Below are 18,356 nucleotides of genomic sequence, written 5' to 3' on the forward strand. Positions count from 1 at the left end.
TCTAATAGATCTAGTCCCTTGAATCTATTTGTCACTTCCACTGTGTAGTCATACCTGAATGGTTCAGTGGTTTTCCCCACTTTCTTCAATTTAAGTCTGAATTTGGCAATAAGGAGTTCATGATCTGAGCCACAGTCAGCTCCCAGTCGTGTTTCTGCTGACTGTATAGAGGTTCTCCATCTTCGACTGCAAAGAATATAATCAGCCTGATTTTGGTGTTGACCATCTGGTGATGTTCATGTGTAGACATCTTGTGTTGTTGGAAGAGGGTGTTTGCTATGACCAGTGCATTCTCTTGGCAAAACTGTTAGCTTTTGCCCTGCTTCATTCTGTACTCTAAGGCCAAATTTGCCTGTTACTCCAGGTGTTTCTTGACTTCCTACGTTTGCATTCCCATCCCCTAGAGTCCCTTGGACTGCAAGGAGATCCAACCAGTCCATTCTGAAGGAGATCAGCCCTGGGATTTCTTTGGAAGGAATGATGGTAAAGCTGAAACTCCAGTACTTTGGCCACCTCATGCGAAGAGTTGACTCATTGGAAAAGACTTTGATGCTGGGAGGGATTGGGGGCAGGAGGAGAAGGGGACGACAGAGGATGAGATGGCTGGATGGCATCACTGACTCGATGGACGCAACTCTGAGTGAACTCTGGGAGTTGGTGATGGACAGGGAGGCCTGGCGTGCTGTGATTCATGGGGTCGCAAAGAGTCGGACATGGCTGAGTGACTGAACTGAACTGAATGAGGATAAAGACACTTGTTTTTCTGTGTTAATTCTAGGAGGTCTTTAGGTCATCTTAGAATCATTCAGCTTTAGCTTCTTCAGCTTTAAAGGTTGGGAAGAAACTTGATTTACTGTGATATTTAATGGTTTGTCTTGGAACCAAACTGAGGTCATCCAGTCATTTTTGAGATTGTACCCAAGTACTGCATTTTGGACTTGTTTTTTTGGCTGTGAGGGCTCTCCATCTCTTCTAAGGGATTATTGCCCACAGTTGTTGATGTAATGATCATCTGATTTAAATTCTCCCATTCCTGTCCATTTTAGTTCACTGATTCCTAAAATATCAGTGTTCACTCTTGCCATCTGTTTTACGACATCCAATTTACCTTGTTTCATAGACCTAACTTTCAGGGTCCTGTGCCCTATTGTTCTTAACAGCATCAGACTTTAGTTTTACCACCAGGTACAACCCCAGTAGGGTGTCATTTCCACTTGGGCTCAATCTCTTCATTCTTTCTGTAGGTATTTATCCACTCTAAAGAATACTGGGCACCTATCGACCTTGGGAGTTCATCTGTCAATGTCCTATGTTTTTGCCTTTTCATACTGTTCATGGGGTTCTCCATTTTCCATGGTTTTCCATTCCCTTCTCCAGTGGACCACGTTTTATCAGAACTCTCCACTTCTCCAGTGAACCAAAAACAAAAAGAAATGATAGTTTTTTATACTGACTCTTTGTTGTACTGGGGAAAACTGTTGTATTTGTGAGAGTTTGATACTTTTACTCTAGCCTTATCCATTAAAACTAATATTATGTATGAAATTGTAGAGGTGAAAGGTAACTTTTATAAATTATATTAATATTCTCAGTTTATAAGAAAGTTGAGACTGAAAGATTCTGACTCAAGCATGCAAAAATAACTTCTGAACTGAGATTGCAAATAGGTTTCTTTGTATTTTTTAAGACAGATTTTACAATATCTATTAACTCTTACATCCACTATAATGTATATTTAATATTTTTGAAGTGGAAGATAAATTTAGAATTTCCTTTTCCTTTCCAGTTCGATATTCTCATTTTGAGGTCTAATATCTTGTGTGCATCTGAGTTCTAATATCTTGCCCAAGGCAACGTAACTAGTTAAAGGCCAGTTTTAGTGTTATCTTTTAGCAGGTCATTCACACGTTAGTGGCCATCGGTCTGGTTAGTGATCAGAGGCAGTTTTTGAGGAACAGTATTTTGAAACAGGTGGATGTTGTCTTTTATATGCCTTTTAGAAGGTATCATGTAGTAGACTCTGTTTGTATCCGTTAGTTTTTTAAATGCCAGGAACCATTCTTTTGGTTTGCACATTTGGTTTGCAGAGGCCTGTGTAGCATTTGAACCTATCGTAGGAGTAATCATGTGAAAGCCATGTGAAGATTGCATCTGTGTTTGAGTAGCTCTGTATTTCCAGGGACACGATAGTTTTTGCATCAGTACATTGTGTATGTTTGTGTTTGTGATGTCCCAGAATATCTCTTTCTGCCACAATTGGATAGTAACTTTCATTTGATATTTTTTTGATAGTGATAAAATATTTATTGACATATAGTTTGAAAAAATACATATGGATATATGTATATATCTGTGTGTGTATGTATACTTATATACGTATATTTTTTGTGTTCAGTCACTCCGTCGTGTTCAGCTCTTTGAGACCCTGTGGACTACAGCACACCTGCCTTCCCTGTCCTTCACTCTCTCCTGGAATTTGCTCAAACTCGTGTCCATCGGGGGCTTCCCTGGGTACTCAGATTGTAAAGACTCCTCCTCCAGTGCAGGAGACTCGGGTTCGATCCTGGATTGGGAAGATCCTCTGGAGAAGGGAATGGCAAGCTGTTCCAGTGTTCTTGCCTGGAGAATTCCATGGACAGAGGAGCCTGGTGGGCTATAGTCCATGGGGTCACAAATAATTTCACACAACTAAGTGACTAACACTTTCACTTTCATGTCCGTTGAGACAATGATGCCATCCAGTGCCAGGCTTCCCTGCCCATCACCAACTCCCAGAGTTTGCTCAAGCTCATGTTATTGAGTCAGTGATGCCATCCATCCATCTTATCCTCTCTTGTCCCCTTCTCCTCCCGCCTTCAGCCTTTACCAGCATCAAGGTCTTTTCTAGTGAGTCAGCTCTTCGCATCAGGTGGCCAAAGTACTGGAGTTTCAGCTTCAGCATCAGTCCTTCCAATGAATATTCAGGACTGATTTCCTTTAGGGCTGACTGGTTTGGTCTCCTTGCAGTCCAAGGGACTCTCAAGACAACACCACAGTTCAAAAGCATCAATTCTTTGGTGCTCAGCTTTCTTTATAGTCCAACTCTCACATCCATACATGACTACTGGAAAAACCATAGATTTAATATATATTAAAGTAGGAAATTATTGAAAGGGAAGCAAGTAAGTAGGACTGTGCAGTTACGTATAGCAGGAATCTCACTAGCTCTAAATTGAATCCTGATTTTTTCCTGCCATGTATTTATCTGATCTCGTTCATTACTCATTCATAGGGAACACTACCAGGTTGTGTATTTGCTTCTTCACTCTCGGTACCCCGTGCCCTCACCACTGACAAAACCCACGCTGACCGCTGTTTATACCTGGTTTGTAGCCTGGTCCCTTTGGTTTAGGGTCAGTCCATCCTGGTCGTCTCTTCAAGTCCCTGTTCTCCTTTCTTTTATTTTATATACTTATTTGTGTTTCTTTAGCTTTGGAGACCAAGAGCTCACAAACTGGTACTCCTAGAATAGTTCAGTCCTCTAAATTCTAACTAAGTATTCTCTACAGTTTATCACCCTCAAGGGATAAAAAGTTGATTCTTAGGGAGCAAAATTGTCTTTCCTGTCTTACATTCTTTTTGTGTAAAGCCTAGATGTCCATGGAGTACAGAAGCAGATATACAGTGTATGTATAATTTTTAAATTTCATATTTACAAATGATTAGGAAAAACATGCCTGAAAATCTTAGTCAGCTATAATGAAAAATAGGTTAAGAAATGAAATATAATGAAAGATTGTGCTACACTTACATACATCTCAATCATTTCCCAACGTCTGCACTTAGATGTTACTCAGAAGCTTCAAGCTCCCTTGTCCCAAACTGAAGCAGTCCTTTCCCTCTGCCCTGCCCAGGCGTTTCTCCTCGCCCTCCCTGTTCAGCTTTGGTGAATGGCGTCACGTGCGGGTCCGTGCCCACCTTGTCCCCTTAGCTCATGCCAAAGGCGTTACTGCAGTGCAGTCTGTTTTCTTTCACTGCCTGGATTATTACTGCAGCTTTAAAAATCATTCTTCGTGCTCTGTGCTTACCCTTGCTCTAATCTTTTATCCACATTGTGCTAGAAGGATCTTTCTAAAATGTACGCCTGATTATCTCTCATCTACTTAAAAACCTCCCAAGTTCTTAGGGATCAGAATTCTTTATCCACAGAATGGTCTGCCTTTCTTTTAATTTTCTGGCTTTTTCCTTCTCAGACTTCTTTCTACTCTCTCTACTTCCCTCTCCTCCCAACATACACTTTAATTCTGGAGTCACTTCGACTCCTCTCAAGTGCCACTTTCTTCCTCATCTTCCGTCTTATTCAAATGCTCTGATTCTGTGCCTTTGAGGTTTTGGCTTTGCTTCTGTGCCGCGTGCCACTTCCTGTCTGCTGCTGTTCAGTTCAGGTACCCTGTCCTCCTAGGCACACTGTGTGATTATTTTTACCATACTCTTCATCACATAGGAAGAAATACATATTTTCCTTTTTTTTACACTAAACGGCTTCCTGAGGAATGACTTGTTTGTTGTTCCATCTCCAACTCCTGTAGTATCTAGCAGGCATTCTATAAATATGTGCCAAATGAAAAGATGAACAAGTGTGTGAGGCTGCTTTAAGTGCTAATATTATATAGATTGTTAGGTTGTCCTGTTTTCCTGAGCATTTTACCATATATTTTCCCCCAAAGAAATATTGCATACTAGATTGAATTAAGCTTGTTCCTTCTTTACGGGAGATATTAATGATTTAGACCAAAGAACAATATATGATAAGTAGCTTTTCAAGTGTTTAAACATTGGCTTTCAAAAAGAGCATTAACTAGTTTTAGAACTGATTTATTTCTTATCTATAAAAAAACAGGATTAACATTATTTAAATAAAAAGACTATCAAAATATTTTTGATTCTCTATATTTTTTTCTCCCTCTCATTCTGTTTAGCTAAAGGACACAAAATCAGCAGATCAGAAAATAACACTTCTTCATTTTCTTGTGGAAATATGTGAAGAAAAGCATCCTGATATCCTGAATTTTGTGGATGATTTGGGACATTTGGACAAAGCTAGCAAAGGTTTGTGCTTTTATAGAAAATATTTTCATATTCTGGGTCTTAAGTTGGTATAGAAAATAATGCCTTTTATTTGAACATACTTGCCTCTGTCACAGTGTTTTCATACTGAATGCATCATTTTAAAATTAGAAAGTTACAGAACATTTACTTTATAAATTGTCATTTCTGCAGCTGTGAGTTTAGTTTGTTTGGGTAATGAGACCCTCTGTTCAGAAGCTGGGAGCTCGTGAACACTTGCAGCCCAGCTCTGCTGCGCCCCGCCCTGTGGCCTGCATGGGTGTCACTCCCAGACACCTGGGATGAGTGTGAATCTGAGCCAAGCGCCTGTAGGCAGCGTCCCCTTTGCCTGAATTCTGAATCTCCATCTGAGTATGCTTCCTTTGCTCCTGGCAGGTACCAAACTGCCAGAGATTCCAGTCACTCCTCCCTAAAGCCCCAGGTTCTAACCTCCTTATCCCCACTGTGGATTTATGTCTGGTTATAGAAAGGTTCAGAGAAAGAATAGGCCTTATTGATATTTATATTTGCCTTGAATATGACTTAGGCAATTTTTTGATCATCTGAAGAATCTAGGTTGTATATCAAATCAGTTCTGTGGGGAAAAACTTGACTCAAAAAATGAATTTATGAATACACATGTGTATGAATATATACAAATGCATGGATATATATTTTGGGTGATACTTCATTTGGACTGGGAGAATATCTGCATTCTTTATGTGTAGGCCACTGGTTATTTATCAACTTAAAGAAGAATACTTTTTTCCTGCATTATAGTGAATATTTCTTTTAAAAATCACTTGTTTCATTTTATACTCCTATGAAACTATTTCTTCTATAAAGTGGGTTTTGTAGCACTTATTTTGCAGAGAGGCATGTGACTGCATGAGAAATTCTTTCACATGTTTTCCTGAGATATATATTTCTTTCAAGTGTGTATCGCGTACAGCTGTTGCAAAAAAAAAAAAAGTTGGAAACAATTAATCTGTTTTTTTAAGACATAAAGTAAATTTTTAAACTTTTCTCTCTTGTAGTCTAATGTTCTAATGACATTGGATTATTCCTTAGTTTGCACTTGTGCTTCCATAAAATGTTCTTGGCATAAGAAGATAATGTCTGTATGTCTAAGTGTAAATGTTTTAAGAATTTAAGAAGGGAAAATAATCCAAATAATTTTCTCATAATAATCAATGTGAGATTGAGCAAAAGAGCACAGAGAAGAAAAGAAAAACATTAAAATTGACTCACTGATACTCAAAATAGCTTTTCAGTGATTAAGTTCATTAATTCAAGGATGATAATGTTCTTAAAAAGAATTTTCTGAAATTTTGGAATAAAATTTGAGTATACAGGATGAAAAAGAATTGAAAGTGGGTTTTCTTGATGAACGTTAAGCTTGATAAGTAACAGAGGAAAAAGTGTTACCAAGTGCCTTGAAGTATGGAGGAATTTCTTTTTCTGTGGAAAAGATGGTTGAGTAGTTATTATAACAGCTTTTTATACCAGCATTAGGTCTTTAAAAAGAATTAAATCAGTGTGGGCCTTTTCTGATAATAACAGCTTGGATTTCTGATCACTTCACCATCCTTTCTACTAGTTCTAAAACTGAACAGTCAGCTGAAATATGCTTCTCTTTCAGATCTCCTTTTTTAAAAATAAAGTTTTTGCTTACATCTTTATTGGGGTTGTGCTGGGTCTCCTTCGCTGCACCTAGGCTTTCTCTAGTTGTGGCAGGCTGGGACTGCTCCTGGTCTCAGTGTGTGGGCCTCTCCCTGAGGTGCCTTCTCGTGATGTGGAACACAGGCTCTAGGTGTGCAGGCTTCATTGCCCCTGAGGCACGTGGAACTTTCCCAGAACAGATTCGAGCCTGTGTCCCCTGCATTGACAGGCTGATACTTGTCCACTGTGCCACCATGTGAGTTCTCAGGTGTATTTTTTACAGTAAACTTATTTTCTAACAGTTTTTGCCATGAATTAAGCTTTCAAAATATCATTTATCTATTTTGACTCATTTGACTGAGGTAAAAATCCAGTATAAATATTATATTTTGCTTTTGAAAAATGTTTAACTTTCATAAGGGCTTGCTCACAGAGTTGTAACTTGGTAATGAGATTCTTCTGCTTTCTCTTTCGGTGTTTCTGTGGGAGCATTCTGGGGCCTTGGAGGATTTAGTTTCCATCTGTTAAAGTAGAGGCATGCATATGTGTATGGGTCAGCAGATACCGTGAACGAGTTTCACGGGGAGCAGCCGACTTCATATTTGAAATAGAAAAGCCATCACTGAGAAAATTTTTTTATAGTGTAGGTGATTGTTGCGCCTAATTTCTTTTCATGATTGTATTACCTTATTAATGGATGAGATTTTAGAGGAACAAATATAATGTTTTAGATGAAATGAGTCTATTTTTTTTTTTTTTGAAAGTTTTCATGCTCTGGTATTTTATATCATCATTTGAAAGTTTCCAGATTAAAAGTCTCCTCAATGAGCTATCACATGAATTAAAAAGTATCTTTGTTTTTGAGACACAACAAATCCTGGCCATTAGGTACTCCTGGATCAGCAGGGAGAACTTTCATTACAACTAATGAGCTTACCCGTATGACAATTTTCAAGAATCTACTTCATTAGGGCTGCTTCTCTGCTAAAAGATAATGGCTTACAGCTTTTCTGTTGTATTTCAGTGAAAATATTTTGGGTCATTATTGTATTTCTGTATACCATTGTAATATTTCTTTCCTTTATGGATTTCTAAGGTTTGGATACATTTTCCCCTGGTCTAAACAGTTGAAATTAATGAACTCTAATCCATGATGGTGTTACTGATTATTTCACAATAATTTCATCATTAAATTGGAATGATATTTTACTAATGATTAGAAAATATGACCAAACTTTGGGGATTTTGAAATGTATTAAAATAATACCAAGGTAAATTTACAATTTCACCTTGTTGAACCCATGTCTTTTTAGGGTATTATAGCTCTTCCCTGGTGGCTCAGGTGGTAAAGAATCTGCCTGCAATGCAGGAGACCTGGGTTTGATCCCTGGGTAGGAAGATCCTCTGGAGAAGGGAATGACAACCCACTCTTAATACCAACTGGAGCATTCCATGGACAGAGGAGCCTGGCGGGCTACAGTCCATGGGGTCGTAGAGTCGGACACGACTGAGCAACTAACACTACTGTTATTACTACTATTGCTACTATAGCTCTTCCAGATATTTCCATTCTTCCCTAGATAGTTAACCTGGAATTCTCGAGATGCCACGATAATGTGTTTTGTAACTCACTTATTCATTCATTTCACAAGCGCGTGCTGTGTGACTACTGTGTCAGGAACTGTGGACTATCTTGCTTCTGGTCCAAGGTGTGGTTCTGTCTTGGTGTAGCTCCAGTTACCTTACTCTCCTCTGACTTCTGTCCCAACTGACTCCTCCCTTTTCTTCTCACATATTTGACTTCTTCTATACATCTTTTCAGCAGTGCTGTTATTACTGGTCTGATATTGAGTCCTTCCCTTTTTTTCTCCCTGTAGCTTCTCCTTAGGTGATCTCTTTAGTCCCCAAGGGCTTAAATACAATCATTAAATTAATGACTTACAAATTTTTTTCTAGACTTCCTTCTAAGCTCCACACTTGTATATCCAGCAGCTTACTTTTTAATCTCCAGCTATGTTGCAGTGTATAGATCACCCTTTGCTGTAAATGTGGCTCTTGATTACGACTCCCTTCCTGTCTCCTCTCCAAATTTGATTTACTTAAAAAAATCCTTCTTGGCCCACTTTCTTCTGATTTCCTTTTTCTCGTTTCCGTGTCTCTTTGCAGCCCTTAGCACCTCAGCTGAGAATGCGTGGTAGTTTCCGTGGGGAGTGGCTGCTGTGCTGGAAAGGCCTCTCACTCTCTCCTGTGTCAGGAACCTTACAGGAAATGTCCTTTCCCTTTGTTGCTTCTTCCTGGTGCTTGCTGAGAGCCTCACCTAAGTGTCTGTGTATTCCAGTCTGTGTTTACAGGTAAATTTTTAGATTTTCCAGAAAGTCTTAGACCACTATTTAAGGACTACTACTCTGTGTTCAACACTATTCCTGGAACTGCTGAGAAAGGAAGCAGCTTCCAGAGAGAGGGCAATACTCAGTGTGTTTCCAGAGTGGGTTTAATGATTGCCCGTTTCTTCTTTTTTTAACTTTTTCCATTTCTACATTTTCAGCTTTCACGAGCATCATTTGATGCTTTATATTTGAGTTTTTGTTTGCTCCATTTTATAGACCTCTCTGCTTTCAAGACTGTTTGTTTGCTTTTAGCTAGTAATTCCTTGGTCTGACCCAAATATATGTCAGTCAAATACATCTCCTGGTTTTAAATTCCTCATGATTTTCCAACATTTTATGATAAATGCCTTACTAAATACCGAATGTTTGTCTTTTATTCACCTACTGTGAGCATTTAGAGCGCTTAATTTCCAGGTGGCTGCCACCTGGAAATGCACAGTATATGAAAATTTCCAATTCATCTGCTATAACAAGCAGAAAGCATTTTCAAAGTCTTCCATTAACTTCTTTATGCTATAGACTTCCAAAAATGACAATTAAAAATGTATTAGCAAGTTGGATATATATTTTAGATATTCAGTATTAGTTATTAATTCAGCTTCATTTTATATCTTAAGTGTATATTGTAAATATATAAAAATATTTATTGTGCAACAAAAGTAACAACACAGCTAACATAATTTTTGGAACCATTGTGTCATGAAGACCAACGTTGGTGTCTCATAGTTTTGCAGGATAATTATTTTGGTATTTCAGATCAACTGTAAAATACTAGAGTTTTATGAATATACACATTAGTGTGTATGTCCACCAATACAATGAAATAATGTGACAGGACACATTAGTGGGGGGGCGGTGGCATTTATAATATAATTTAGTTAAAAGAAAAAACCATATAGGATATTGCTTTAACTGAATTGTCAATAAAGAGCACAAAATACATTGTTATGGGCTGAATTCTGTCACCATATGTTTGAGCCCTTCATATGTTGAACCTCTTCATATGTTGAACCTGGTACCTCAGAATGTGACTGCCTATGGAGATAGGGCCCTTAAACTGGTGATTAAGTTAAAATGGGACCCTCAGGGTGGGTGCTAATACAGTCTGACTTGTGTCCTTATAAGAAAAGGCAATTTGAATACGCAGAGGAGACATCATGGCTGAGCATACAAAGACCAGCCCTGTGAGTGCACGAGAGAGAGTACGAGCCAAGGAGAGGTGCTTCAGGAGAAATCAAGCTTACAAATTAATATAATAACTTGCTTAGTTTCTTGGCATTAAAATGGCCTATTTTGTGTTGTTGTTTAGTTGCTAAGTTGTGTCCGACTCTTTTGTGACCCCATGGACTGTAGCCCACCAGGCTTCTCTGTACATGGGATTTCCCCAACAAGAATACTGGAATGGGTTGCCATTTCCTTCTCCAAGGGATCTTTCTGATCCAAGGACTGAACCTGCATCCCCTGCTTGGTAGGTGGATTCTTTACCACTGAGTCCCCTAGGAAACCCAGAGTGGCCTATGCTGCATGATCTTTGACTTTCTCAGATAACTTGAAGAAACAGTTATAGACCTACAGTGATGGGTGTTCACTAGTAATCAGTTCAGGAATAGCAGAGGATCTTATACAAACCATGAATTATCACATGATTTTAAATAATTATTATAAATATGCATCAATTCTTTCTTGAATAGGCATGACACATAAATTAGTATATGTATGCGGCAATATTGAGGCATTCTAAATAAATACATTCATGAGTGTTTACATTTAATTTTCAGAGTGTGTTCTTACATCTCCTGGATTTTATTTTAGAATGCATTCATTTACATTGAGCTAAATTTACAAGTTTTAGTTTTGTTTCAACATGTCTTGTGTTCACTACATCTGCATATATTTCTTTACCACTCTCTCTGTTTTGCTACTATATAATAGTTGAATTTTTCTTGTAAGCAAGTAGCCAACAAAGACTAGTTGAACTCTGAATTATCTATTGACACTTCTCCAAAATTGAGATATGAATAGATGGTTTTACCCTGTTTTTTATTAGCATGTGGAAATAGTGAAAATATTATTCTACATATAGATGGAGAGTAAGAGGCTATGTCAAAAAGCTAGTCTGTGACTCCTGTTTAGTTATGTCTCCATCTATTTTGACCATCTCTAGCCATCTAATATGTATAGTCAGGAATTGTAAAACAATTTTAATATTACTACAAACTAAAAATGATGAAAAATAAATTTATTTTAAAAAGGAAATTCACATGTAGGTTTGCATATGCTTACTAAAAGAGCCATTTATAATTTTACATTCAACAAGTTAATACTTTTAACATAAAAGGGTATGATGAAATACAACTGAACCATTCACAAGGTAATTGCAGCATTTATGAAAAATATTTATAGTGCACTGGGAATATGGTATACTGGTAAAGAACCAATAGGTTTAACTTGTTTGGTGAGCAGCATTTTACTTAAATCTTGCCTGTTTATTTCCACGGACTATCTATGTAAATTTGGCATCAAAAGTTGAAATTGGCAACTTGCAGGTGAGGTTGTCAATATTACACTATTTTATAGTACAAATGTAAACCGTTTTGGAAGGCAGCAGAAAGGAATATAGAAAGAATATGGCTAAAATCTCTACAAGGATTAAGGACTCTGTAGACTGACATTGAAATACACTGGCATGAAGGAACTACTTGCAGTTAAAGATTGCTTTCTGAGATATGGAGCCGGGAACATTTCCTGAATTGGCTGCTGCTTGGGCTGATAGATGATGATGAAGGAGAAAACTGCATCAGGAAGACCTCTATATCTTTTTGGAGGTTAGCGGACTGAAAGTGGCATCAATACAGTGTTAATCTTTTTTGAGAAACTAGCAGTTTACAGTGTTTTCAGACTTTTGTCCTCCTGCAGATTTGCAATAGCTACTTGAACAGTTCTGTCAGCATCACCTATGAGCCAGAGCTAGCATCAAGTAACAGGACAGGGGCAACAGGGGCAGCCAAGGTCTTGGAGCTTTCTTAGGCTTCCGGGTGGAAAGCAGTATTTACTGCACTTCTGTTTTGCAACAGGAAGTGGGAAATTACAAACTAGGTAGATAAAACTCCAGGGTGTTCTGAAGGATAGCTTAAATATGACAAATCTATGTACTATAAAGACGCCTATGCAGTGGATGGAGCAAATACAGTTATGGCTGGCTGCTGAATTTCATTACTCACAAGGTTGACATGTAACCAACTGGGTGAAGAGTTGTGGAGCTAAAAAGATGCTGAAGGTAGAACTGCTAACTGCTTCCCAGAACCAGACTGTTAATACAGCTTGCAGAGTCTTGAATTAGTAGTTGTATTAGTTTCCTAGGGCTGCCATGAGCTATCACTACACTCCAGGTCGCTTTAAACAGCATAAATTTAGTACCTAGCTGTTTAGGAATACAGAAATACAGGTGTTGGTAGGACTGGGTTCTTCTGGAGCCTCTGGGGAGGAGCCATCCAGTGCCTCTCTCTCAGCTGCTGGTGGTTGCTGGCAAGTCTTGCGTTGCTCTGCCCTCCGTTTTCATAGTGCTTTCTTCTCTGTGCCCCTGTATTCTCACTTCTCACTACAAAGACACCAGTCATTTGATTTAGGTCCTACCCAAGATCCAAGATGATTTCATCTTGAGATCTTTAATTCTTTACAAAGATCCTGTTGGAAAATAAGTCACATTCTGTTCTGGGCAGATGTGGAGTTTGGGAGACACTACTCAACCGAATCCTGCCATCCTTGCCATCACTCCCATAAGGGCATGGAGGTAGCACCATCATCTCTGAGTATTATAAAATGACACTAAAATTAATTATAAAAACTAATTATAAAATAAGGGTAACTACACTGTTAGGTTTATATATGGAACACATTTATATTAAGTTGTGAAATGTTCGGGCATTTAAGGGTTATTGTTGATGAGCTTGTGAAGCAATTAAAACTGAAATTTATTAACATGCCTCTGAGTTTAAGGAGGTTTTATTGACAGGTAGTGATGATTGCAATAGTTCTAATAAATGACTTCAGTGAGTGAAATAAAAAACATGATCAGTTCAGTTCAGTCACTCAGTTGTGTCCGACTTTTTGTGACCCCCTGAATCACAGCACGCCAGGCCTCCCTGTCCATCACCAACTCCTGAAGTTCACTCAAACTCATGTCTATCAAGTTGGTGATGCCATTCAGCCATCTCACCCTCTGTCGTCCCCTTCTCCTCCTGCCCCCATTCCCTCCCAGCATCAGAGTCTTTTCCAATGAATCAACTCTTTGCATGAGGTGGCCAAAGTACTGGAGTTTCAGCTTTAGTGTCAGTCCTTCCAAAGAAATCCCAGGGTGATCTCCTTCAGAATGGACTGGTTGGATCTCCTTGCAGTCCAAGGGACTTTCAAGAGTCTTCTCCAACACCATAGTTCTTCAGTTCTTCAGCACTCAGTTTTCTTCACAGTCCAACTCTCACATCCATACATGAGCACAGGAAAAACCATAGCCTTGACTAGACGGACCTTTGTTGGCAAAATAATGTCTCTGCTTTTTAATATTCTGTCTAAGTTGGTCATAACTTTTCTTCCAAGGAGTAAGCATCTTTTAATTTCATGGCTGCAGTCACCATCTGCAATGATTTTGGAGCCCTAAAAAATAAAGTCTAACACTGTTTCCCCATCTGTTTCCTATGAAGTGATGGAACCAGATGCCATGATCTTCATTTTCTGAATGTTGAGCTTTAAGCCAACTTTTTCACTCTCCTCTTTCACTTTCATCAAGAGGCTTTTGAGTTCCTCTTCACTTTCTGCCATAAGGGTAGTGTCATCTGCATATCTGAGGTTATTGATATTTCTTCCGGCAATCTTGATTCCAGCTTGTGCTTCTTCCAGCCCAGCGTTTCTCATGATGTACTCTGCATATAAGTTAAATAAGCAGGGTGACAATATATAGCCTTGACATACTCCTTTTTCCTATTTGTAACCAGTCTGTTGATCCATATCTAGTTCTAACTGTTGCTTCCTGACCTGCATACAGATTTCTCAAGAGGCAGGTCAGGTGGTCTGGTATTCCCATCTCTTTCAGAATAGTTCTGCCTTATATTAAGGGAGAGGCTGTTGTTACCATCATAGACTCTGAGACTAGACAGCTGGGGTGTAAACTCCCAACTGCCCATTTCTCATCCTCGCTGAGCCCTGTTTTCTTACGTCTGAACGGGGATGATACTAGTATTTAATTTAGAGCTTTGATGTGAGGACTCCATAGGTTTCTGTGTGTAAATATTTATAAAATTATATATAGCACCTAGTAAGCACTGTGTAAATATTCTCTGCATTTGTAGTAGTAGTTGTTGCTGTTGCTTTTCAGTGATTATTTCTTATTTACACATATCTTCCTATGCTGTTATTAATGATGCAGGTAAACATGGATCTCTGTGACTAATGTATTAATAATTTAAATATATAATCTCAAAAATTGTTTGAATGGATTCCAGCTGCATCTTGCCTGAAATGTATGCAAGCTTTAGCATACAGGACCAAGAATTTTGTAGATTTATGTTGTTGAAAGACTTTTGTCCTTTTCTAAAAATTATAGAATGACATACATAAAGAATTTGCACAAATCATTAATGTATAGCCCAGTGCATTTTCACCAGTTGGATACATCAGCATAGGGAGTGGAATTTGGAAAATGGATTCTCTTTCCCCTCTGTGCTGCAGCCTGACACTAGAGTTTTGTTTCGTATTTTGAAGTTTGGTGGAAGATTTCTTTTGAAAAAAAGGTTTCTACTACTAAATAGCCTTTGAAACCAGGTAGTCTCCAGCAGGTCTTCAACGACTTATAGTTCTTTTTTTCTGCAGGTATTTGCATGTTATGTGAAATCAAGTTTATTAGCCCAGGATTATTGAGAAATGCCATATGGAAATATGAACTAATACTGATCATAAATGATAGAAATAATAGAAACATTCAAAAATATTTTATTCAGCTTTATAGGAAAACCTGAAGAAAATGTCTTCTTAGATAACCTTCCGCTCTCTTCTCAGAAGCAGAGATTTAAAATTGATCAGTTGTAGACCCTTGTGGCATGTAAATGTCTGTCACCATGATGGCAGCTTCTCAGCAGCTGTCTATCAAACTACATATTCTCCGGAAAAAAGAAATAGTGTTCATTAATAGTTTTTGATGTGTTTTGAAAGGATTCTTTTCAAAATGTTTATTGAACTCTCACTGCCTAGGAAACACTGTCCTAGGCACTTGTACTAATAAGGATTAGACTAACAGAAAACAATCAACCAAACAGAAAAGAATAAGTCTTAGACTGATTTTGAGTGACAGAAAAAATGGTGACAGCAGCTCATATATGATCCATTCATTCAGTCAGTATTTGATGAGTTGCTTTTTGAATATATCTTCTGTCTCTGGTGCAATTCGGGGCACTGGATAGAGTTGTTGTGGTGGTGGTTTAGCTGCTAAGTCATGTTCCCCTCCTCTGTGACCCCATGGACTATAGCCCACCAGGCTCCGCTGTCCATGGGATCTTCCAGACAAGAACACTGAGTGTACTGCCGTCTCCTTCTCCAGGGGATCTTCCCGACCCAGGGACTGAACCCACTGCTCCTGCATTGGCTGGCGAATTCTTTACCGTAAGCCACCAGGGAAGCCCACTGGATAGAGTACATGAACATAGAAGAAGTCTCTGGTCTCTTGAAATTTATGTTCCAGAGAGAAGTCAGTGTATATCATGTTGGGTGGTTAGCTATGGAATTCTAGTCCAGGCACTTTTTTTTTTTTGCAATTTAAGTTAAGAGATCAGAGAAGACCTTTGCATGAAAACGTGACAAAGTGTGAGGAGGTAAGACAAGGTCTGTGAGAGAAGCACGTAACAAGAGGGGCGCACAGGCACCTAAGCCGTAGGTACTGGTGTGACCTGGAGAAGTGTGTAACAGGAGATATGATCAGAGAGGTGACATCCCATGGGACTCGCTGGTCGTTGTAAGGACTTTGATTTTGCTCTGAGATGGGGAGCCATCAGAAGGGTTCTGAGCAAAAGAGTGACAGCTGACTTGCATTTTTAAAGGATTGCTTTGGCTGCTCTGTTGGGAAAAATGGAGAACAGTGCCAGAAGCAGTGAAACCACTTGATGCTGTAATAAGAATCCCAGGGAGAAAGAATGTTGGCTGGGACCAGGAAGAGGTAGCATGGAGGTGAGAGGGTTTAAGCAAAGCATCTACGTTGAAGGTAGAACCAACCGAATTTATTCTGGGACTGGATGTGTGGGGTATGCGGGAAAGAGGGGAGTCATAACACGAATCATTCACTGAGATGCAGGAGCATCGTCCAGGAGGAAGATAAGTTCCAGTTTGAAAATGTGAGTTTAAGATGCCTATTAAACATTAAGGAAAGATATTCAACCCTCAGTTGGAGTTCAAGGCGAAGATCTAAGCAGCACAAAAATAATTGTCATGTTTCAAGTTCAGAGATACACAGTTCAGGACTTGTCAGCCTGCATGGTCTCCTGTAGCCATACATGAAAACTCATTGCACAATTTGCAAATCAGTCTATTCTTAATATTTACCATGTGTGTGTGTTTTTAGTCAGTCATGTCCAACTCTGCGACCCCATAAAGTAGCCTACCAGGCTCCTCTGTCCATGGAATTCTCCACGCAAGAATACTGAAGTGGGTTGCATTCCCTTCTCCATGAGATCTTCTGGAACCAGGGATGGAACCCGGGTCTCCTGCACTGCACATGGATTCTTTACCATCTGAACCTCCCTCCCACACACACGTGCACAAAATCATTATCTTGAGGGAACGTTTTGAATAGTGTTATAAACCTCTCTGTTATTGGTCTGTTTTGTATAGTACTTACCATAGTCTTGAACATCTTATTAGTAGAAAGGAGTTGTCAGCTTATTTAGGTAATACGGTTTTCCATTAGATAGACTTCTCCCATCAGTACTGCTTTCTCTTCTAACAGTCTTGGGTCTTTCACGCCCTCCTCCTGGTTGCGGAGGGCAGGGCTGCTGCTCTCGCCCTGACGTGGGTGACGCGGCTCCGCAGGGCCGACCAGAGCCCGCCACTGCTGTGCCCCTCCTCTCCTCTGCCTGCCTTCTTTGTCTCTGCCTTTCCTTCCTCTAGACTCCACCTCAGAGAGAGGTGATTCCCTTGCAGTGTGATGTGTAGAAAAATGTAACAAAAAAAAACCCTCATTGTCTGAGCAGATATTCCTTGACTTTTGATGATGTTACACTCAGATAAACCCTCACAAGTTGAAGCTAAGTTGAAAACTCATTGAATACATCTGCCTAACCAAAGATCACAGCTTAACCTAGCCTAACTTAAACATGTTCAGAACACTCATATTCACCTCTAGTTGGGCAAAATCATCTAACACTAAGCCTAATTTATAAGAAGGTGTTGAATATCTCATACTGTTTATTGATTACTGTCCTGCAAGTGAAAACCAGAGTAGTTCTGTGGGTACAGATCGTAAGTGTATTAATTCTTCACCCACACGGGCTGACTGGGAGCTGCTGCAGCTTGCTCTCCATCATCATGAGAGCATGTCCCACACATTGCTAGCCCAGAGAAAGCAACATTCAAGGTCTAAAGTATGGTTTCTGTTGAAAGCATATAGCTTTCCCCACCATCATAAAGTTGAAAAATCCTACGTGGAACATAAGCAAATTAATACCTAATGCAAATTATAATGTATTATTATATGGGATCCCCTCAATCAGACAGAGTGATGGACAGGGAAGCCTGGCGTGCTGCAGTCCATGGGGTCACAAGGACTCAGACAGGACTGAGCAACTGAACAAGAACAAGAAGAAGAATCAGAACAGGGCTTCCCAGGTGGCCCAATGGTAAAGAATCCACCTGCCAAGGCAGGAGACGCCAGAGATGCACATTTGCTCCCTGGCACAAGAAGATCTCCTGGGAGAGGAAATGACAACCCACTCCAGAATTCTTGCCTGGAAAATCCCATGGACAGAGCAGCCTGGCAGGCAACAATCCATGGGGTCCCACAGAGTTGGACAGGACTGAGTGACTCAGCATGCTCTCGTGCATGCAGTAATCAAGACAATGAAGGAAAAACTGAGCAGGAGGCAAGCTGAGGATCATCTGCTAGTCGTGTAGCATGGCTTCTTTTAGTTTACATGCTTGCCTGTTATGAACCAGTCTGCAATTTATTTTGAGTTTGTGCTGTTTTAC

At 39.4% G+C, this 18,356-nt stretch overlaps 1 protein-coding gene across 4 annotated transcripts in view; it reads left to right on the forward strand.

The window, feature by feature from the left end:
• The window catches only part of DIAPH3 (diaphanous related formin 3), a 563,626-nt gene that overhangs the window by 322,654 nt on the left and 222,616 nt on the right, over positions 1 to 18,356 (forward strand). For all 4 annotated transcript variants that reach the window (XM_068984294.1, XM_068984295.1, XM_068984296.1 and 1 more), the window contains one exon: positions 4,959 to 5,088. In XM_068984294.1, the coding sequence (XP_068840395.1) occupies positions 4,959 to 5,088 (130 nt within the window). The remainder of the gene's footprint in view (positions 1 to 4,958; positions 5,089 to 18,356) is intronic.

The sequence above is a fragment of the Capricornis sumatraensis genome, chromosome 12 (assembly GCF_032405125.1).
Source record: "Capricornis sumatraensis isolate serow.1 chromosome 12, serow.2, whole genome shotgun sequence".
NCBI lineage: Eukaryota > Metazoa > Chordata > Mammalia > Artiodactyla > Bovidae > Capricornis > Capricornis sumatraensis.